Genomic DNA, 23,899 nt, shown 5'->3' with positions numbered 1-23,899 from the left:
GAACTCCCTTCATCAGCTGCTTTCAGAGTGTTCAAGCCTGACCAGGGCTATTCATCTGGACCAGGAGTGCTGACAGAGACCAGCTGATGGACCCCCTCTTCCATGCCTTCAAAAAGGAACAGATCAGAAAGGAACCTTCAGTTCCTCATGCCCATCCCAAAGCTGGAATCTGAAATAGCCAGATTAATCCGTCCCAGTGCTGTTCTTCAGGGAGGCTTGGTCCCCAGAGTCCCATGCCACTTGGCACTTCTCCTCAGCCCTCACCTGAACACCATCACTCTTGCTGCAGCAGCCACTGACCTCAGCAAGGCACGGCTGGCTGATTTTGTGCTGTGGAAAGGAAAACACTCCTCATGCCTGCACCCATCCCTCTGGAGATACACAGCTAAGCCCACAAACTCACCGTGTACCAGCAGCAGCTATGTAGCTGCCCTTCTCCTCTCAGCCAGGGATTACTTCTGCCCGTTGCTTGTCCTTTCCCCCCCTTCTCTCTCCCTCCTGGCTTTTACATTTCTTCCATCATGATCCATTAGGTATTTACCGGCAGGATAATGTGACTTTTCACACCGGTTCTCTGTGTGCACTGCCCTGCAGACTGGGCTGGATAAAGCCTCTCCCCAACCCCAGCTGGCTGGACATCTCCCCCCCACCTTCCCCTCCCCTTCACACTAGCCAAGCCAAGGATTCCTCTCTCCCTCCCTCGTTCTTTTTCCACCCCTCCCGCCTTCAGTGCAAACCCAAGACGCAGGATCTTGCCGAGGGAAAGTGCTCCTTGAAATCATCACCGCAGACCCCGCTGTGAAAGTGCAGAGGAGGAGAGAGAAAAAGCCTCGGCAGCCAACCTCCTGCGGCTGAGGGCTTTGCAAGCAGGGCAATGGCTCCAGGCTACCAGAGATTCTCTCTCACCTTTCTCCAGGGCGTGGGGTCTGTATTCTTCATGCTTCAGATCATCTGTGTTCAGGCTGATGGTGAGTCTCCCATTCAGTTTGGGCTGGGTTACTATGGCTGGAATGAGAGCTGTATGTTGAAATGTGTTATTGCAAAAAAAAAAAAAAAAAAAAAAAAAAAAAAAAAAAAAAAAAAAAAAAAAAAAAAAAAATCCCAAACCAACTTTTTTTTTTTTTAAGAAGAAGCTTAAATACATGCCCCAGTTTGTGTTAGGAAACTTCTGATTCAGAGGTTTTTGAGACTCTACAAATATCCTGGGGTTAAGCAGAGAAAGGAAATAAGATCCCAGAAGGCTAAGATTATTTTATTACAACAAAATGACGGGATAGTGAACTTTTCCAGAGGAAATAAGTATAATGAAACAAAGCCAGAACATGAACACGACTAAGAAGACTCAGCTATATTTTAGGAGACCTCTCCTCATAATTCAGAGTACCTTTTCTCCGAAGAACTTTCCCATCTGCCCACTTCAGATACCTCCCTGTGACACTTTATACAGGCAGGTATTGAGGAAGGGAATCCAAGAAGTGAAAGACTTTGATAACCTCTTCTGTTCAGTGCCACACACGCTGAAGATGACTGCTCACCTTTCTGCACGAGCTTCATCTGCGCTTCACTGCTGAAGGATGTGATCAGAGCATGGATTTGGCTGAAGCACCAGCTACCAGTTACTCTAAAATGGGACTTTTTACTCGCTGATGGTAATCCTGAACGGCTGCATGCCTTGAAAGGTTCCAGTAGCATACTGCCCTTTTAATGATTCAGCTTGTGATAGCTATGACCGACTTGTCTTAACCAAAACACAACTTACTTTTGTAGCAACTATGTCTTTTCTTGGGAGAGCAATGCTGAATGGTCACATTTTTCCACTTTCACAGCTGTGGTAGATTTATGCCCAGTCTCAGAATTTTTAAATTTCAATACCCTAATCCTTTACCATTGATGTTTGCTGCATTATTCCAGAGAACAGATCTTAAATATTATAGGGCAATAAAAATCTCTTCTTGTTTGTTCTCAGAGTATTTTTCCTGCTTAACTTAGATTTCTTTCAGCTGATGACAAAGTATGGCAAAGGAAAGGGAGAAAATTAATCTTGCCTGTATGTTTCTACAGCTTTGAGTAAAATGCCATTTATACAACAGAACCCCGTCTTGTGAATTTTAAGAGAATTACATTTCATTAAGCATAAAGGAAAAGAAATGTGTCAGACAACTGCACTGTGTTGCAGTAGGCAAAACTGTGATTCTGTTTTAGGATGTACTCCTTCCCTAGCAAAATGCCTTTGAAATGAGGAGAGGGGAGAAATCATATCCATGAAAAAGGATTCTTCACAGGACTTAAGGACACAGGACAGGAATAATAATTTCCCTTGCTAAGAATGCTTCACCTGAAGATCCCCTTGTTTTTCAGGGCCACCTTCTAATTCGTATTATTTCCATAAAATTTACTAAACTAACTTCTTGATTCCTAAACAGGCATCTTCTAAAAGAGAAAGGAAAAAAAATGTTGGAGATCATTTTAAGGCAGAGCTCATGACAGATTTTAATTGTCATTCAACAGTTTGTCAAATTTACTTCACATGTGGTAAAATATTTATAGAATTAAAAGGTAGAATATCTGAAGTACTTTACAATTGTCAAGCATTATTATAATAATATGGTTTGCAATTTTGTTTAAATTCTATGTAGTGTTGTGAAAGATGTGTAAGTCTGCTATTAACCTGATCTTCAGTAGGTTCTCCTAATATTAATATTCAAGCAAACAACTGCAACACTGTCCTATAAACCATCTGGGTTAAAACAGAAGAAAACGCTTTATGTCAGCTTTAAAATTTACCACTATGTATTTAAGAAGATCTGAGAGTATGAAACAGGATGAATACTTTCTTTTTGTAGCAGATTCTGCCCCGATCCAGTCAGAAAGCACCTTCTCATTTTTTAAGTCGTAGGTGAAAATACAATTGTGCTAGTTTCTAATAGATGCAAATGTCACTTAAGTGCAAACAGACCATTCTGAGTGACACATACGTGTTTGTGTATTCGTTATTTTTAACTGAAAGTATCTGACTCTGTTGCAAACTGCTAAAGGGATTTTGAATTTGCTTTATAAAAAACCTGTGAAATTCAGACTGGCCCCTGTTACAGTTACCCCTGAAACTGGCTGCAATATATTTCCCTAAGGAAGACTTTCGCTTTATTATCTCACACAAAAGTAGTGACAGAGAGCAGGCAATAAAACTGGTGGCCATCAAGGTCTCTTGAAGGTGTAAAGCTTCAGAGCTTAACTGATCTCTTTTGATCATTATTTACCATGGTACATATTGCTGTAGCACACATAGGTTCCAGAAATGCAGAAATAAAATACAGCTTTGTTTCACTTTGCAGCTTTTTTTCCTGATTTTAATGTGCTTGCTCAAAGCTGTTCTGGTCCAGGTCAGATGGACAGAGGGCTCCTCAAGGGCTTGTTCCTGCTCTGATGTACCATGGTGTGCTACTGCTAGTGCAGTTACTGGAGAATAATATGGGTTATTGTGGCAGTTCTGAATTGTATCAGTGTAAATTCAGGGGGTTTAATTATTTTCCATTTGCACCGGAATAGGAGAACAAGGATGTGACTTCCTGTATCCTGCACAGGAGTTGCCTCTGCTTTTTTTGCCTCCCTGTTTTGTCTTTTCACAGCTCCTAACATATCCACAAATATGAACCATTCTTTTCTGCAGAGTACTTGCTCTGAGACAGAGCATGTCAGGAGAGGGTGATGGCAATTCATCTACCATACTGAGACACTCCTGAATTGAAAGAATGTGCTGATTCCCAAACTTTACTAATTGTGTCGAAGTGGAGTTGGTCTGTTGGCTAAATCTGGATTATGTGAAGCCCTATTGGTCGCACCAGTCATCAGTAGTGACCATGCATAGTGACTGCAGAGGTTCCAAGTGAAAGAATCTAGAGTCCAGGGAGCTGGGCTCAAATAGGTGAGGATCTGAGAGACATGCCTCTAACTAGAAACTGATGACGTCCAAAGTAGGGAAACCCCCCTGCTAGAGTATTTAATTTGGCTTGTTTTGCATCATTTTTTTTAAGTAAAGGAAAAAAATGTATGGTTTTTTTTCTCTTCTGCTCTCTCTATATGCTCACGTTTCAGTAGCAGGTGTCTACAAATTTCAATCTCCCACTTGCAAAACAGCACACATTCTTGCATGAACAATTCCAACTATTTGATCCTAAAGCGTGTAGTAAAATCAAAATTTAGGCTCAAGCTGAGTTTAACTGAGGGGGAACTCAGAGATGACCTCTTGATTTTGCTATTTTTCTGTTGATGTAATATTTTTATAAATTGAATAAGACATCATTCACTTTTGTTTCTCACAGAAATAAACTCCACATTTGTGAACTCTTGGTAGAACTGGTAATTAGACAAACCTCTGTCTGCAATTGTAGAGTTACTGGGTCCTCCACCATTACACTTACAATCAAGTTACATTGTTACACACAGCCATAGAAATGGAAATAACGTTCTCTCGAAGTACAGAAGTGACATTCCCTTTCTTCTTCTGAGTGTTTTTTTCTCTTCTCTTCTCTTCTCTTCTCTTCTCTTCTCTTCTCTTCTCTTCTCTTCTCTTCTCTTCTCTTCTCTTCTCTTCTCTTCTCTTCTCTTCTCTTCTCTTCTCTTCTCTTCTCTCTTCTCTTCTCTCTTCTCTTCTCTCTTCTCTTCTCTTCTCTTCTCTTCTCTTCTCTTCTCTTCTCTTCTCTTCTCTTCTCTTCTCTTCTCTTCTCTTCTCTTCTCTTCTCTTCTCTTCTCTTCTCTTCTCTTCTCTCTTTTACCTCAATTTTAAATTTTTAACATTCAAGTAAAAATGTATTGAACTCCACATTTGCACATCTTTCACCAAATTTATTTTGTTGAAACAAAATAGTTTTTATCCTTTGAAATAGGAAGCATCATGTCTTGAGTTCAGCACACTGGGCATGCCTTTTAAAGTGCTTTCATTTTATATTATTTTTGAGACACAGTCTTACTTCAAAGTATATTTTACCATGCAGTCTTATATTCCTTCTTCAAGTAAAATGCAAATCCTGCTGAAGACATGGAGAAATTTGAACTCATTTCAGTGGTCTTTGAGCTGTGCCTATGCACCTCAGAAGAACTTCTTGTTGTATCTTTTACTGTAAAAGAATAAATTGGCCGAACTCTCTTATTGATAACCAGTGGAATTCTGCTAAACCTAGTGACCTTCCACAAAATATGAAGAAGCAGCTTTTGGACTGGTTTTATTTTTGAAGAACTCCATTTTTTGCACTTCCATGTATCTGATTGTAGAGGTCTCTTAAGTCTTGAAAGTATTAGGAGGATCAGTTTTTAGAAGCTGAGTTTAGCAAAATTTGGAGCTGGAAATAAGGTGGCGTAAGAGTAATGAACCATCGGAACAGTTTGCTATAAAGTGTGCTGTAAATTCTCCATTACTTGGAGGCATTGAATCATGACTGGATGCGTGTTGAAAAGACATGCTCTAGTTCAACCATGAATTTTTGGACTTGATGGTGGAATTGCAGGGGGAAATCTACAGTCTAGTTATGCAGGAATTGAACACAGTGATAGAAATGATCCCTAGAAGACCTGAGATTTATGCATCTGTGGGTATGTTTTCAATCAGAGTACACTGGGGTACTCTTAAGTAAAAGCTGTATGAATCTATTGCAAAAATTAACTAAAACATTATCAATATATCAAAATATAATCAATATTCTGCAATAAGAGTGATCAGATAATGGTGGAGGCTAGCGATCTAATATAGGCTAGTTATTAAAGAGGGAATCTCTTTGGTTTCAAGCATGAATTTTTCATGTGAGCTATGAATCCCACTGACAACAATTGGAAGAATGATATCTTATTATTTATGCCTCATGAGTGAAGTTAAAAGCTTTATCACTTGTTTCAAATGGGAATCTAAAAGAACCTTACTGTTACAAGGATATTTTTCGTTCTGAACCTGGCTAAACTCAACATGTTCAGCAAGCGTCCTGAGACATACTACTTTGCATGGATTTTTAGCTTGATCCTTAAATCAAAGGGATTTGCTTTGTTTAGAAAAGCTTCAGAAAAGTGTGTAGAGTTTTGGTAATGAATTTTCACCCCTCTGCAGGGGGTGAAAGCTTTATGGGAAGCAAATGTTACAGGACAGAAATGAAGTGACAGAGTCAAGAGAGAGCTCAGACACGGGCTGCTCAAAGGTACCACAATCAAAGGCATACTACATTCTTCATGCAGACATGATCCTTCATCCTGTGTCTTATGGAAATACAGAACAGTCTCATATTTAAAACAAAATGACAGTACCTCTCTTGATACTGCCTCAGAGATAAGACTGATTTCAACCACCCCAATATAAAAAAATGACTGCTATGTCATCAAGTATGGGAGAAAATCCTTTTTTAAGAAACCTTTTAACTAGCACCGATAAAAATGTTACAAATAATTAGCCAGGACCCTTAGATTCCCTTACACCGAAAATGATACCATTTGAGATAAAAAGTGATAAAAATTCTATACATCAATATCTTGTATATGTTAGCCATGACACTGTAAGGTGCAGAATTCAGTGTTGCAGTCATTTTTGTTTAAGGGGATTTCCTGTTTTGATGTGCTTTTGTGTTTTTCCTATTACCATGCTAGCATATCTCCTGTTATCTCCTGTATTTTTTTCCTGCCAATGCCCCTCAGTAATGTGACACACCTCACGATATTGAGGATCCAGCTATTCCATTGGTCAAGCATCTGATAAGTGAACCTTACTCACTATGATATTTTCTAAGTAAGAAATCAGACAAAACCAGAGGGCACATCTTGAAAACTTGGCAGATAGCCACAGAGCTTCTAAAACTTTGAAGAAGATTCGCAGGTTAGTCTGCTAAACAGGTTGGCCTTCTTTACCCACCTCTGGCTAACCAGAATTTCCTATAAAGCAGTTCACTGTAACTTCCCAACCAGTAAGTCTTTCCTAGCTTACCTTATAATTCACTTGTTTATATAATTTGAACAGCCCAGATACCTTTTCAAAGGACAACGCTCTCTTTTGACAGCACCTTCATAGGTTCTAGTAAAAAGTTAGTGTATCTTAAGTACTAACAAACAGTGTAACAGTAGTCAAGGGAAGCTGTCTCGGTGCCTGTCTTGGATATCTAAACTCCCTTAAAAATGTAACTGTTGCTTACTGGTAAAAAAACTAAATAATTAACCATATTTTTTATAATTAAATCTAGAGGGAACTCAATGCCTGCTGATTTTCCTTTCTTTAAGGCTTCTAACTGAAATACTAATAGCTGGAAAATAAGAGTCAAAATAATGTTTACAGTTTAAGTCAGATGCTATGCAAACTTGTCCTCTTTGTCTTGGATGATGCATCTCAATCCCGATGGCCAAATGTTGAAATGTAGAATGCAGACAGGCTTTTAGTTGGGATGAAGCCTCAGTAAAGCATTACACTTAATCTCTGTTTTCCTTTAGGAGAGAAAATAGTTTTGCAACTTAAGAATGGTTGTTCAAAACCATCATCTTTCTGCTTATATGGTCTCTCTCCCTCGGCCATGCACACTTCACTGTGTCTGTCGTGGCTTAGGAAACAGGAGCTACATTAGTGTCATGTGCATTATTTGGGACATGTGGTAAAGAATCCTGATGTTTGTGTACTGAGGGATGTAGAGGCTTGCTGCTTTCACTACTTTGTGCAAAACCCCCTGTTCTAATTACAGTTAATGGTACTGATTGCAGTGGAGAATCTAAAGACAATGTAATCTAGGGGCTATCACACTGACCAGTGTTTCTGGCTGTGTTCCTTGGTCAGCTACTGTTAACTGCCTTAGGAAAATCACTCTGCGTACTCTGAATTTCCATTCCTTCTCGTAGCTGCTTGTCCCGCTTATTTAAATTGCCATCTGCCCAAATCAGGACGACTTCTTGCTGTGCACAGGTAGAATTCCCACCAAAGCAGGAGTCTTCATTGGGACTTGTCTGCCCTTGCTAGCTAATGTAAACACAAACAACATATTTACTTGAGGGAAACTTTACATGTTTTGATGTAAGGACTGTGATTCTTCTAGTAGGTTTAGTTGTGCACAGGTGAGAACAGAAAGCTGTTGTGGGCAGGCCTACCTTGTATAAGTTCCCCGTATTTAGGATTAGAATTAGATTTACCAATTTGTTGAAACAGTATGTGGTGAGGGTGGCACTTGGTAGAGAATCAGGCTGAATCAGTCTGAAGGATTTGCAGTACTGGTCAATATCTCCTATGAGTGTGAAGCTGGCTATGTAGTGAACACTCAGTATGTGCTGGAAGTTATGCACTCATATAATCACTACCACTAATCCACTTTGGAAATAAGACATAAATAAGTGCTTCCAGGCATTTACTGAATGAACAGTGCTTAATAATTTTCTTCCTGCACCTGCAAGCAATCTCAGTCCTTACCTTTGAAATCTAGAAGGTATTCTGAGGGATGTTATCATCAGAAAAAAGATAGTTACGGCAACTTAATGTCAGCTGCAAACTGTCTCATTGTTTATTTCTTTTTCTGGAGCAGCCAGCTAATATGTTTATTCCATAACCCAGTAACTTCTCAAGCTTCATTGCCAAAACCCCAACTGACCTGTTCCCAGTTGCCAAAACCTCTAACTTCCACCCTTTCAGCTTTCCCAGTACTAGATAAATGAAAGTAAAATAAACTGAACTGAAAATAAAAATAGCATTAAAAAATGTTACACTAAATATGTTCTCATGCTCATTCAAAAAAAAATAAAAAGCTTCCATTAATAAAAAATTTTGTCTGTCTTTCCAAAAAGGTATGATAACGAAGTGGTCTGCATTAGAATGACATAAGTTTGATTTTAGACAATAAGTATAAATCTATTTCTGACATGGAAGACGGGGCTGCAATACTGGTTTTTAGGCATGTGCTTGCTTTATAGATGTAGTTGCTATGGAGTAACTGTAAAATGTTTAGCAATGGATTCTGGTGTTAGTAGCCTACAGGAGGTGTTCTTTCCAACTTTGACTTTTTTTGTGCATATGAAAGAGTATCGTGTTTTCTCTCTCCAGGTCTTAAACACAGACCTAGAGAGGTGAGACAGGCTTCTTCTCTGAGTTAGGAATGACTTGCTTTTCTGTTGGTGCACAAAATTAAAAGAAAAGCTAACATGAGATACTTAGTCTTGATTAAATTACGCCTTCCAAAAAGTAGGTGGCCCATTAAAATAAACTTAGTAAAAGCACGAAGGCTTTATTTTGTGATAATTTGCAATATTTCTGTTGAATATGTATTGAGTACAATTCCATGATGGATGACATGTCCTTTCTTGGTGTTGCAGGGAAAGTGTTTGCACTTGAGTCCAAGAACAACTCTCAGGGTCTGGATTTAGCCGAAGCTGAGAAAGCTTGTGTTGACCTGAGTGCTCGCTTAGCAACTGCAGAAGAACTGAAAAGGGCTGTTCTGGACTGTTCTTTTGCTGGCTGCACCACAGGATGGCTCGCCAGTGGCTCTGCTGGGTAAGGACAACAGCATAACACTTTCTGGGAAGTAGCAATGATGGTTGACAAGCAAGTTTTCCACCTTGATGAAGATTTACTGAAAAACACTGGCCACAATTCAAGCACCATGACATATAGCTAAATGTGCCACTCTCCCCCCAGAACTAATTTTTTACGGCTAATATTGCAGGTACACAAGTATTCACCAGTGTCACGTTACAATTTCACAGATTCGGCGCAATTTTCTCTTCTTCTTTCCTGCTGAATTACATCGTTGTGGCTCCTGTCCCCCTGGCCTGTAGTGAGGTGCTGAGCCCTAAAGTACTTTGCAGGCTGAGAACACGGTGCTGGAGTTAGTGTCCATGCTCCTGCTGACTCTGTTGCTCTCCAGTCTCTAAGAAGCTCAGCAAACTAAACTTCTCTTGGGAGCCACGTGTCTGTCTAACGCACTGACGCATGGCTGAACAGACAATAGCATGTTCGAAAGGGCATAGATGCACTTGGGTATGATAACCCACATGTGGTAGAGAGTTTGTTGAGAAAGCTCACCAGGGATCTGATATTGTCCCTCAATGTGTTTGAGGTAGCTCAGGTGACTCGATGTGGCACTAGGCTGAGCTTTTCCTTGCACAAAGCATTGTCGCCTCAGTAGAGACCAATTTAAAGCAGGAATGTAAATGGAGGAGTTGAGGGAATGTCTGATGTCACTGAAGCTGGGACGATACAGGAATTGCCCAGGAGTATATCTAATCTATTTTCAATGTTCAATGGTGATAAAGTTTTGTTTTATGAAAAAAATGTTTCCAAACTTTAGTTTATTATTAGATTTTGTGATAGTTACCAGTTTTTAAAGTAAGCATTGGAGTTTCTGTATTTTTAGTGGTAAGTTTTCCAAAGGACACAAAATTACTACTATTAATGAAATTTAAACAATTTCAAGCAAAAGCAACTATTTTCTGTGGTTGTATTTTTTCTTAGGTGAAAAATTGTTTGAAAATTTATTTGTAGGTACTTCTGGTCATTAAAAAAAGAATTCAGAAATGCCTCAGGATAAAAGACGGTGATCTAAATCCAAAAAATCTTTTTCCCAAGACAGTTGCTGAGATAGCTTGCAGGCTGACAAGACAGGGAAACCATATAACTGTAAGAAGTGCATGGAAAAGCTGTTGTACAGGGTCTTTATACAACCTCTGTATTCCAGAAGTAAGGAATGATGATGGGCAGGAGAAGAAATCATCCCTTTTTTTATCTAAGCAATACCACTAGTTAGTCCAGTGAGATCCTCAATTAATTGCTGCAGGCACTGGAACTGTGGCTATTAATAGAACAGCTGTGGACTGAATATCTTCAATATCAAAATTGTGTACAGTGATAAAAACACATCATACTGATGGGAAGGAGGGGAAGATTTTGCATCCCTTCCAACCTTCTGTACTCCATTCCTCCAGTAAACCTGTCCTTAGTATGGAAGTCTCTAAACTATTTATCAGAAAGAACTTTGTGGGGGCACACCAGCATGCCATTGCTGTGCAGTCACCAGATCTGACCTTCAGTGGAGAGCTTCACCACAGAAAAAAGTTCTTCAGAGCTGGAATTTTATACTCTGGGGCCATTTTACCCATGGCTGGGCAAGCACCAGAATCTATGTTACTTGGTTCGTTGAACTGGATGTTTTTGGCCCTGGGGAAAAATAGGAATTGTATACAGCCTAAAAAGGCTAATCTGCTTCCACTGTAAGTTAATGCGCCTCTGGAGAAAGAAGTGAGCAGTCAAGTGCAAAATGTGCAAATGGGACAAAGTTGTTCAAGTTGAACAAGTTCAGCTTCAATACAGAGATTTACAGAGAAATTTAGATGAAAGGGTAAAATGATGCCACAAGGAGTTCCGTGATAATACATGCAGGAGGAATATGCAATCTACTTGAAAATGTCTTTACAGGGTTCTGATTTACGTCTGTCAGTCCAGGAAAGATATGAGGACATCACTATGCACAGCACAAAGAAAACCTCTGTCAGACTGCAACTGTAGTAAAAACAGACAAACAAACAAACAAGCAAGCAAAGAAGTTTCTAGAGTGTTTATGGAATGGGATGGAGAATATGAAAAAATATATACATGTAGGTCATTGTAATGGCCTGCTTTGGAATACTATATATATTTTTACTGTATCTTGGGAAAGGTACTGAAAGTGTCTCAAAAAAAAGCTTAAGAATAATTAAAGGAATCAAAAAAAATAAGAAGGGACTCAAATTATTTTACTAAATTAGTTATTTATTTTTCAATATTTACCTATACAATACTTTGGGCATTTACTTGATAAATGGAAACATGACAGCAGGGGTAAAGGATAGCTGGTATACAGAAAAACCTCTCCACATCAGCTGATTTTACAAAGAGAAGAGAAGAGAAGAGAAGAGAAGAGAAGAGAAGAGAAGAGAAGAGAAGAGAAGAGAAGAGAAGAGAAGAGAAGAGAAGAGAAGAGAAGAGAAGAGGAGAGAAGAGAAGAAAGAGAAAGCAGGCTTCACGGCATGCCCACAGGTTAGAGAAGTTTGAAAAATTATTTCCAAAATAAAGGACTCTTTGCTGGGCACACTTTGTGTATGTATCTTGATGAAACTCCACATCTTTGAATGAGAAATGACCTCCCCACATCTGCCAAGTCCAAAACTGTTCAGGACTTTGTAAGTCGGATCTAAAATCTTGGAATCCTCCCAGCAGCTGACTGGAGTCCAATGCAGATAGCAGAGCTTTAGTCTAATACTCTCCCATATCCTCTTGGACTGTGTGCCTCAGAAAGGAGATTAATAGGAGGGAGCATGATAAAAGAAGTTTCTAATTTCTGTAAGAATGAGGTTTGGTTTATTTATTTGGTGCCTGGAAAGTACCCCAATCTTTCCCCTGAGAAAAATGGGTTAGACATTGGCAGTAGAAGTAAACACAAACAAATTATGTGATTGAAGTAATTATGGTGTTGCAGGTTTTCTGAAATGCTTCAGCCCTCCTTTCATCACTTAGACTTTAAACTGAACAGGAGCTCTAGCAGACATGTAAGGACTTTTTCACTGCTAGATCCATTGTCCAGGTTTTGCACAAGCCTGTGATTTGTTAATTTCTGGTGACTATTTATGGTCTCAGTGAATAGTTACAATCCCACTCCTAGTAAACATTTCCATCACTGTTGATTATTTTGTCTTATTATTATTTTTACAGCCAAATCAGAGCCTGGAAACCTGTGGGAGTGTGTCCTCTTATGGCTGAGGCACATCACTGAGTCAGTGTGAGCAGGTTTATATTGCCTACTCTCTGGGCTGTGCTTCTTCTATGGGCAAAGAGGAGAATTTGGTCTAAAGAGCCAGCCCAGTTTGTGTGACTGTCAAATTTCTGATGACTCTTGTGTAAATGTAGATCATCCATATTTGAGTATGCCCACTTCAGTCCCTGCAAACTGGGCTAGCCCAAGCAGCAGGTCTTGACAAATGGGATTCATTTCAACTGATGCAGAATGGAAATTGCTTAAACAAATAGATCCCTGCCAGCAAATCCAAAGACACTATAAAGTGGGTGCTTTAGTGATTTGAGCAGCCTGAGACAGAATCTCTTTCACAGGAATAAGGGGATGTTCTTGTCTTGCCCTTGCAGTTGTTCAGCCCAACTTAATTCAGGGTTCAGGGTTCTTCACACAGACAAGTCCCTGGCAGTCTAGGGGCTTGGGAACTTTTTGAGAAGAGCCACTGACAAGTAGGTAGGGATAACTTCTCCCAGCAAGCCAAAAGTAAGCCGTGTACAAGTCACTCTTGACATGTGTAACTTATAAAGCATTACACATTGTTGCATTTCAGGAAATGAAATGTTGTTAGGCAAGTCTCATTTGTCAGATGAGCCCTAATAGCTATTTATACTAAAAATGACACTCTTATGACTTACTTGCATGTCAGACAAGTGAGTCAGTAAAACCATCAAGTGATCTGCCAGAATATAAATGAAAAAAGGTGGCAGAGTTCTCTGAAAGGCTCTCACTGCTATCTTTTGAACTCAGATGTCATGCTGGAAAATTTTGTGTCGAGTCTTCCAGCACTGGGCAGTATGTCTTGTAGGGTCTTAATTTCTTTTCTGGGTTTTTGAAATTTGGGAAGTGAATGTAACACAACTGGTCTTAATATCAACCCTGTGCGCAGAATGTTAGAAAGCAGCTATTCATTTTAGAAATGGTTAAACATCCTCAACACCTTGTACTAATATACCCATAGCAAATTACTCATTTCCATTACTTTTGTAAGACAGAAAAGCTGAAGCTGTCCTATTCCCTATCCTGTTCCTTATTTGCCTACAAAGGAATGGAGCCATGTATCCCTTCTATAACAGCTTTGAAGCTCTGCGTAAAATTTCTGTTCTGTGATAGACCTCCTGCCCCTGCTCCTTTGTCAATGTGCTTCTTTGCATGAAATTGCCCTGGGCTAGTTTCTACCCAGTCCCTGAAGGATTTATTCCAGAGGGGATAAGTCTGCAGTGAGCAAGCAGAGTCAGCTAAAATAAGCTCTGCTGTGAGAGTCAGAAGACAGGGGTTCTTTTCTTGGCTGACCACAGACCAGATGTTTGCTACTAGGAAAATTACTTCATCTCCATTTTTCCTTCCTTTTGTTAGCTCTCTGGGTTTTGCACTGACTGCTTTTGAATGCTGCTACAATGTCAAACACAACAGGGCCTTCACTGCAGATGACACCAGTGGGAAATGTAATAATAAGACTCAAATATGGCATTTCACAAAACTACCTACTTCTTTTTCTGCCTACTGCATGGGACTTGCCCAGCACCTGACATACGGTAGTAAAAGCACATTTCCTGGGAAAGAAAAAAGCAATATCCAAGGAATGAAATAAAGGGTCAGTTGCTAACCCTTTCCAGTCTTCTCATCTGTATTTGTAAAGACTTGGGCTTGTGGGTCCCTTGAAATTCATCCAGGTGTGCATGCTAAAACAGGTCCACTTGCTCTTTGCAGAGAAGCAGTCCTGGTGATATGTCACTTTGGCAAGCTCTTGGTTTTATTTCAAGGCTGTGCTCTGCTGACTGATTATAATGCATATGAATTTGTTCCCAGACAGATATTTGAGGCAGGTCAAGTAATTCACTTCAAGAGAAAAATCCAGACATAACTGACAGGACACGGTCCAATTCAAAATGCTAAAGTTGCTTATGAAATCATCTGAGGAGGTCTTGGACTCCAAAATGCCTTCATGTCACAAACTCTAGTCCCACAGCTCACAGCTCATGTCATGCTCTCCTAGAAGACGACTTTGTCTTCTTGTTGTTTCTTGTCAATCATCTCAGAAAGTCTCATATAAGGTGAAAACAAAGTAATTGTGTTTCAGGAATAGGGATTTTTACATAAAGCTCAGTCAAGAGACTTGAATTTAGGAAGTGGGCATGACCAGTTTACTCCCAGGGATGATATCACTGAGCAATGTGGATGTGACCCACTTTCCATCAGCTTTGGGAGGAAAGAAGCAAATCTTTTCTTAGCCCAACCTGGGATGATAACATGGACAAAGTATGACAGCTGTGTTTCTTGTAAAAGAGATGGCCCAATAACTGAATAACTTTTTAGAAAATGTACTTTTTGAGGAACAGCATTGTAGAAAAGAAAATACCTATTTTTTTATGTGTTTTCTAAGACAAGCATCCAAACCACCATCTGCTGAAATGTAGCATCACAGTCATCAGAGTTGCCATTTACTAAGCGAGATATGACTCTCACTTCTAAGTTGTATTTTTACTGGAAGGTTTTTTTAACTAACTGAGAGATTTAGCAAAACTTTAGCAAGCTTTGGCACAAAAGGCAGCAGTATGATAGTAAAACTAATTAATGCCAGAAGGTTAGAAATCATTCCTAAGACCAAGGAAAATCACAATATTGAACAGGAAGGTAAGCCTGACTTCAGAGATGGAGTAATAGAAACAGGGTGCAAGGCAACAGTATTGTCTGAAGGCTAATAGGAATTTCTGCCTTAAACTAGCAGTTCAGCTGGAAAGGCAGAGCAGGAGAAAGAGCTGGGTATAGTCACAGAACACAGGGTGGCAGTGGGCCTGTTTTAAAATGAAATACCTCATGTAAAATTTGTGAGAGAAATAAATGCTATCCTCCTAAAAGATATCCAGCAGCAATTCCAGAGGAAAGAGGGCAGTACTGAGGGACTTGAATGAGGCACCAGTGAGACGCCACCTGCAATAGTGCAATGTAATTATTGGCATTCAAGCCCAGAAGGTCTGGGCTCAGACTAGGATTAGTCCAAAAAAGCACCTCTTTTATCAAATGGCAATTAAAGGTGATAATTTATTTAGCTGAGCAAAATGAAGTCAAAAATGAGATATGCTTACTCTTTGCAAATGCACAAGAGGGGCTAATACCAGGATTTTAACTTGTCAGATATCTAATGAAGTTGATTTTCCACTTTTCAAATGAAGTTCACATATTTTGCCTTTTTTTTTAGACTCTCTGTAATGCTTTGTCATATCTGAAAGCCTGTCCTCTGAGAACGGAGCTGCTTTGTAAATCAGTAGCATTCAGAAAATATTTTTGTATTTTTTAAAAACCCTTTGGTAACTAACCAGTAACATCTGTTACCAAAGCCATGGATTAAACTGGAACCTGTAAAGTGAAATAGGGTAAAACCAACTTTCTAGTGATGCTTGACGTGCCATCGAGCATCCAGCTAGTCCAGACCAGGAAGCAACATGATTCTTCTTTACATGCATTAAGAATGCTCAAATTATATGTACCTAGTGATATTAGAGTAAAATGACTATATAAAATCTTTCATACTAGGCTACAGTATGAAAGTCTGCATGAATGGGCCATATTTATCTAATGAACAGAGGCCTCACTATTTCAGTAGTCATATGTACAATTTTAAGCACAAAAGGCTGCATTTTGGTGTATATTTTTAAGAATCTAAAGGATATTGGTTCTGCCTTGGTAAGACCTCCTTTTGACATTTCCAGTGGCAGTATTGCTGTTGGAATGTCTTCATGTCACACTTAGCAGCTGCTTTCTTTGGGTCACATCCAGCCAGAATTAGCCTCTATAGTTCCCAGTCAATGGACTTTCCAAAGCCCACCTGTGCTCCCCTTCATGACTTTTCAGGGAAATTTTCTTCCCTTTGGTAATCATGAACATGTCATTTATATTTTATTCCTCATCAGAGCCAGCTTTGTAATTTGCAGTTTCCCAAAATACAGAAGGGAAAGACTAAGAATAAAAATCCCCTAGTTTGGCTCCCAGACTGCTGCTGGTTTTTTCTCTTGCCTAGTTACTGAAACACAAACAGTAAAGCTGACCCATGAAAAAAAATCAGCACAAGATGTTAAAGATTTATCTTGACTAAGAAAAGTGATGAAGTTTTTAGCTTTATAATTAGGGGAAGGTTTCTTATAGTATGCTATGAACCAGACTTTCACAGTGCCTCAGCTAACACGTTGTTGCTGATGTTCTTCTGAGCTGAATATATTGCAAGCTCATACTACTATGAATCAATGTCATAAGACCATTCTGACTCAGTTCAGTGAATTTATTGACTAAGACTACAAAACCTAAAATCAACCGGCAGATAAAGTAGCAACTACAAAAAAACATCCCACCTACTGTTTTCTGTGCTGATGGATCACGCTTTATCCTATGAACTCAGCTGTCAAATCCATTTGTTTTAACTTGGGCTTACTGAAAAACTTTCAAGTATTATAAAATTGCCTTGCAGTTATCTTACAAAGCACAAGTATCAGTGGATATTACTATAAACAAAACTTATAATTTATATAAAAATAGCATGTCTTTATTAAAAATGCCTTTATTATACATACATACCATATATGAAATGGACTATAATTACTACAGTTTGAGCATATAATTATCATATATTTATTAATACATATTCTATAATGGCATATTATGGCATATTGTAAAATAAATATTAGTCATGCCAGATTTTCTTCTATTTCCTTCTTTGAACAGAGGAATTAAGAGAAGAGCAAAATATACCAATTATTCCTTCATTACATAATACATTAGAAAAAAAAATTGAAGCAGCACAAGAGTAAGCTGAAGGCTTCTGGGAAGTCTGCTTCTCACCTTACTGTGCTACATACTAGATTTTCTCCTTGTGTGTGCATGTGATATCTGCAATATCTGAGTCATGGCACAGGAAAACAATGAATAGATTGGCCAGTCTCTGACCTTTTTTTCCAGGTGGGTACAGAAGGACTGTTAATTGTTCTTAGTTGGATGAATTGTATTGTACAGCAGGAGTTAAGCTGAGGTTCAACACAGTGCAGAATCCCTGGTCTCCTGTTTTCTCTCTTGAGAGGAGAAGAGGCATCATGAAGCAGTTTGTCCTTAGCACTAGACTGAGAAGATTCTCAGTAGTTTGTCAAGGAAACAGAGGAGACACCTTTAGGCACCTTCCAATTTTCATCAGAGAGAAGGGGCTGTTGTCGACACAACCAACCACATTTTTATCTTACTGGATAACATGTGGTACTTTCATGGTCTATGGAGATAGTGTTTCTGATTGATTTGTATGCTGAGATTGAGAGTTCATGGCCATGTAAGAGTAATTTTGAGGGATGCATGGATGCTTCAGGCAGATATGTATCACAGACAACTACTATGGGTGATACGCTGTCCAAACTCAGGATGCTTCTTCTGAGCACATCTGCCTTCATCAGAAATCTCCACAGAAGGAAAAAGAAATCAAATCTGTTTCTTAACTAAAAGGCACAAAATGAAGCATTACACTGCTCTGAGCATCAGATGATATTGTATGCTGAGTAATGAGGTTAACTTCAATTAATGCATGAAAGTATCCATAAACAGAACTAAATGTACATGACTACATTCTTCTGAGTGGCTGGGTAGGTGGATGTGTCCCTTAAAAAAAGTGTAAAGTTTGTGACATTCTCTCAGCCATGATGCATGCCACGGTGCAATAATTCAAGACGGTCAAGAAACAAACCAGGCAGCAACACCTCTCAGCAGGGTGCTGGAAAGAGTAGGACAACTGTACAATTTTTTGTCTCTTATTTTAGTATGGCTGTGCTGCTGCTGAAGAAATTTCAAGATATGATGAATTCTGAATTGGTAGCCATTTTTCAGTCATGAGAATGGTAACAAATTTAAAAGCATCACACTCTACCTTTTAGAACTGTGACTAAAGTGTACCTGTATATTTAAGTTGAAATTATAGATTAAAAGCTAGCATTTTAGTATTTAGGGGAACCCTCAAGAACTCAGAAAATAGGCTATTAATGTGTATTTTTAGTCATACCTGAAATCCTACTGGCTGCAAAGAGACTATTTCTATGCCATGGGCATTGCAGGTCTGATCGACCCACTACTGAGAAATGCTGAGCACTCTTGAAGCTCCATTCAGCAACAGCAGTAACAGCTTACTGAAGATGTTTAAAGCTTGCAGGACTGAGCCTGAGGTGGGAAACTACAGTCAGAGAAGAAGGAATGAAAGAGATTAAATAGATTTTTTTTCTTCCTTCAGCTTTTTAGAGTCATATTTCACATCAAGGTGTGAAAAGACATCTGAGATATTCAAGTCCAATCATTGACCCGGCACTGTGTCTTGTGTACAAGACAAGGTTTCTTTCATTTCAGAAGGATTGCATTAGGACATTTGCAGTTTTATTCAGATCAATTTTAATATGACAAAAATCCAAATGAAAGTCCTAAGTAGCAGATACATGTAAATACATGTGAAAAATCTTAATGTAATCTAAAGCCTTTCTTTATGTATAATGTTGAAACTTCATGCAAGGTAAACCTTTGTCAGCTTGATCACACTGGATAGCAGCTGAGAAGGTTCTTAAAATGAATTAGCTAATCGATAAAATCTATCACCTACAAACCTGTAGTTTATAGTAAAATATTTGAAAAAAAGTGAGAAAAACTAGCACTTTAAATACATGACCTTACACCTGAGCCAGGTATCCTGTTTTGGTGATGACCTCATTATACCAAGGGTGTGTCACCCACAGATAACTTTGCAGCCAGCTGAAGAACTGATAAAGAAGTTACAGTGCTTTGGGCAGAAGCAAAATACATAAATATAGAAATTGGAATTGGAAATCTCAGAAGATTTCTAATTAGAAATTAGAAAGATAAGATTTTCAAAAGCGGCTTCCATGTCTCAGGAATTTTAGTCTTTGATGGAACATAGAAATGAGTGTGGCTTGATGTTCAGAGACCAGAATTTTATGATGGTAAGAGTCTTCAAAATTAATTTGTTTCCCTTTGTTGCTTTCTTTTCTTTTTTTTTCTTTTTTTTTTTTTTTTTTTGAGAGAGAGAGAGCGAGCCTCAAGCCTAAAATACACAATTACAGATGAAAAGCACATTTTTTTGCAGTCATATCATTATCTGTCCACTCAGTGTTGCAAGACATAACTGATCCAGGGATCTAAGCAAGTGAGTATTTATTGGAAAGATTAAGGTTGATGAGTTAATTTTTGAAGGGAGGCATAAGTGTCTCCTTCTTTTAGACCTTTTAACACCTAGTGGAATAATATGGGAATATTACATACATACAGAAACTTTCTAATTGATATCCTGATCCTCCCAGTCATCTGAACTCATTTTGGCAGATCGAGTGGCTTTTGTCTAAGTGCTTAATTACTGACTTAGAGGATTCAGATTTTAAGTCCATTAAACTCTGAGAGAACTGAATTTAAAACTTGTGTGGACAATATTGTCCTTAAAAAAGGACTTTTTTGAAGGGATTTTTTGTCCCTCAAAAAATCAAGTGGAGTTTTCTTTATGAAGGAAACATATTTGGTTTGAAATCATAAAGGGGCTTTTAGCAGGGAATGACATCATGTTGTTTTCCAGAGGAGAAGTGTAGCAGGAGCCATTTTGGTGCACATGTGTGACCACCACCATACGGCTTGTTTCATGTTGCTTTTGTTTGTTTATAATAAAAGAACACTAAAGTTGTGTATTTAGCTACCCGAAAGCTAACACATGCCAGAATGAAAATAGTCTGTACAACCATAATTCAGCTTATTTCTACAAAACAATTGTTACATAGTATTTTAAGTGCATGATCAAATACTGGGTTTCCACTAGATCTTTTCCACCCTCAATGAACGGCATTTTATTTATTTAATCTTATTTATTTTATATTATTGTATTTTATTTTATCTTATTTTATTCCTCAGATTTAGGGAAGGGCTGATGGCACATTAGTTCAACCATTGCACAATACAAAATGATAATTTCCTCCTCTGGAAGGATTTGCTCTGTGGAAAGCATTTTTATCTTCCCTTCACTAGAATAGCTGACTGTGCAACGCTTCTACAAGCTTTCTGTCCACGAAAATATAAACCCACACCATTAATATCCAGCTGCAAAAATTTGGGCTGAAACAACTTTCCCAGCCTTTGTAACCTCCAATGTAACAGTAAAACCAGTGTTTTCTGCAAGAAACTCTCTTCTATTTGCTAGTTTTAAGCAGCCAGTGCAGCTGAGAAAAGACATAATTGATAAACTCTTACTTCATCATCAGCACCTACAGGGTTTTAAAACCCAATATAGATCTAATACCTTTCTTCAAGCCTATCAGGGGTGACAGGATGGATTAGGTACTGATGAGTACCAAACCAGGAGAAATGGAGTTTACTCAAAAGTGTGAAACTGCTATTAAAAAAAAAAAGCTGTTTTTCTTCCAACAACCCAAGATGAATTTTCTGAGTTTGTCTGTGTTAGCTTTTGAGCAGTTAAATATGCAACCTTACTGGCTCTTTAATGTAAACGCTAAGATTTATAATCTTTCAGATCAAATCTTGAGTTTCCTATTCATTTCCATCCAGGTACCATCAATGGGAACATGTATTGCTGAAATGTGAGAGCAAAATATGGCCTTAAATACTTTGGGTATAGGCCTGATATTTAGAAGTATTATAGAATATAGTAAGATAAACATCCTTTGTTGCTCTCTATGCCTTGAACTGATTTACAGCAAACATTTTTCCAATTACTTCTATTTCTCCCTTGGCTTTTTTTCATAGATCTTCCCACGCTATTACTTTATGTGCCAACGCTGAAACAGTTAAGCTGAGGCTAAAGCCTGACTACCCTGATAAATAAATCTCCAAATTTCACCTGCTTGTACAACTCCAGAAGATTTCTGATTATTTTTTTCTTCTTCTTCTCTATTTTAGGACAATTATATGCAGAAAGACGGGCAGCAAACAGCAGAGCGTGAAAGCCATTGATGTTAAAATTGAAACCGATCCCTTTGTGAATGACCAATATGATGCTTTTTGTGTAAAGGATGAAGGTCAGCACTGATATACTTTTGAAATAATGCAGAGTCATCACTGTCTTGCAACATTAAAAGTTTTGCCTTCAATTTTTCTATTGCTGAGAGAGAAAGAGGGAGTGTTAAGGGATAAATCTTTGTAGTAATAGCCCACTACAAGAGCCAACTGCTGCAAAGACACTGGTTGCAGTAAATAAATTGTGTTATCTTTTGTCTTTGCTGCAGTTTAGTGAGTTCAGACAGCACTACTGATCTGGCAGAACCCATTTTGGTGCTCACAAAGCATAATTTATGGAAAGGAATATATCTGGCACCAATCTAATGGAAATGCCTGAAGCATGACCCTTACTCAGCACTGTAGCTGAACATAACTCAGCAAGCTGGCTTCCAGCTGCAACGCACCACGCTGTTGCGTATCTATCCGTATACAACATTTGTATGCAAATAACTTCAGTACCTCCATTTTAGTTTAGTTTTGCTTTGCTTTGCTTTGCTTTGCTTTGGGTGTTTTTCTAACAAGTGTAGACCAGGCTGCTAGGGCCTCTAATATATCCCAGATGATTCTGAAAACCAAACTGTTTCCAGCGTAGGTTGGTGTTTTAATTTTTCCGTATTTAAATTCCAGAACCCACAAGCAAAGATCAATTCTGAGGGTAAAAAGTGAATTGTTACTGATAGGCAGGATTGTGTAAAGGAATTTGGGAACCCCCCAAAACAGATTGTTGATGTCCACAGTGAGTTTTTGCATCCGATTTCCAAGAAAAGCAAGGGTAAGCAGATGGCATTTCCTGAGAAACAGTATGTTCACAATGCAGGGGGGCATTCTGATAAACAGTCAGTGTCAGCAGCGTGGATGAAAATGTGGTTGAAGTGAAATGTGGCAGAGGTGATGCATATTGATGTGTACCAAATCATTCTTTTTAGAAATACCGATTTTAGCAGAGTTTGACCATCCTCTCAAGTAACCCGTGTGATATCAGCTCCAGGCTCCGTGCTGCTGTGAGCAATGCCAGCTCTGTCACTCAGTTGCTAATGTGGTGACACAAGCACCTTTGTGCTTTCTTCCATGCTGCTACTCACACATAGAAGCAGATCCCTGTAAACATCTGCAAAACTCTCTCATTGTCTTCCTTCAAATCTCTTTTGTCATCATCCCCCCCTCCTCGAGAAAAACCTTGCAGTGGGTGGGACAGCTGTGGGATGCTGAAATCATTGCTCTGGCCACTATTGTTCCATTGTGCCCTTGTGCTCCCCTGTCTGTCCCCACCTGCTCCATCCAAGCTTACGCGTGGATGCTGGATTTCAGAGAAGGAGCTGCATTTACCTTTTGCATTTGATTACTGCTCGTGGTAAAGGGGCAGACAAGAACGCAACCAAACAAGATTATGCTGGAAAGGAGTACTACATAGGACTCAGAAACTGCATAGTTAAAACTTCGGGGAATTTCAGATTATTTGCAAAGAAGGAACAATTCATGAAGGATTTATTTTGTAGAAGGCGGGGAATTTCTGATGACAGAACAGGATGATCATCCCAATGCACTCATAACGTAGTCCTTACACGCAGAAACATCTCTGGATGACTCTAAGCTTCCCTCTTCTTTAAATATACAAAAACATTTGGGATGCAGAGCCAATGTTTGAACAGAAAGACTCAAGTGAAGATGTCTGGCAGAGCCTGGTTTGTTGCTGGTATGAAAAGAGCAAAGTCCGGAAAGGAAACAGCCTTAACATTACAACAGTAACACACAAGCCAGCACAGAGCTGTTGACTGATGAAAGAACATCCTCAGGGATGCCACTTCCAGTTTTAGCAAATATCCAATAAGAAGCAGCAAGAGCAAACCCTGCACCACAACCTCACACACAGCATATCTGTTCTGATCTTATGTACATGTGGCTAAGTTTGGATTAATGAGTTGTTTCTTACTTGAAGCCTCATGAATAATTTTTTTAGTCTTAGAAAAGTGGACATCACTTTTAATCTATACATTTGCAATTATAATACAGTAATGCATTAGAGTTAAGTAAGAAAGGCAAGTTGTTTTTGCCCTGCTGAAAGTGATAAATCCCAGGTTTCTTACACGGAGACCTATATCCCCCTATTAATTTCTTCCAGC

General features: G+C 38.9%; 1 protein-coding gene across 1 annotated transcript in view; it reads left to right on the top strand.

Moving 5' to 3' along the window:
• Positions 1 to 654: 654 nt before the first annotated feature.
• SUSD5 (sushi domain containing 5) overlaps positions 655 to 23,899 on the top strand; it is a 41,729-nt gene continuing 18,484 nt past the window's right edge. Inside the window, exons 1-3 of the mRNA XM_048297945.1 lie at positions 655 to 968; positions 9,310 to 9,487; positions 21,681 to 21,799. Of these exons, the coding sequence (XP_048153902.1) occupies positions 875 to 968; positions 9,310 to 9,487; positions 21,681 to 21,799 (391 nt within the window). The 5' untranslated portion in view covers positions 655 to 874. The remainder of the gene's footprint in view (positions 969 to 9,309; positions 9,488 to 21,680; positions 21,800 to 23,899) is intronic.

The sequence above is a fragment of the Corvus hawaiiensis genome, chromosome 1, assembly GCF_020740725.1.
Source record: "Corvus hawaiiensis isolate bCorHaw1 chromosome 1, bCorHaw1.pri.cur, whole genome shotgun sequence".
In the NCBI taxonomy this organism is placed as follows: Eukaryota; Metazoa; Chordata; class Aves; order Passeriformes; family Corvidae; genus Corvus; species Corvus hawaiiensis.
This window is presented reverse-complemented; position numbering and strand designations above follow the sequence as displayed.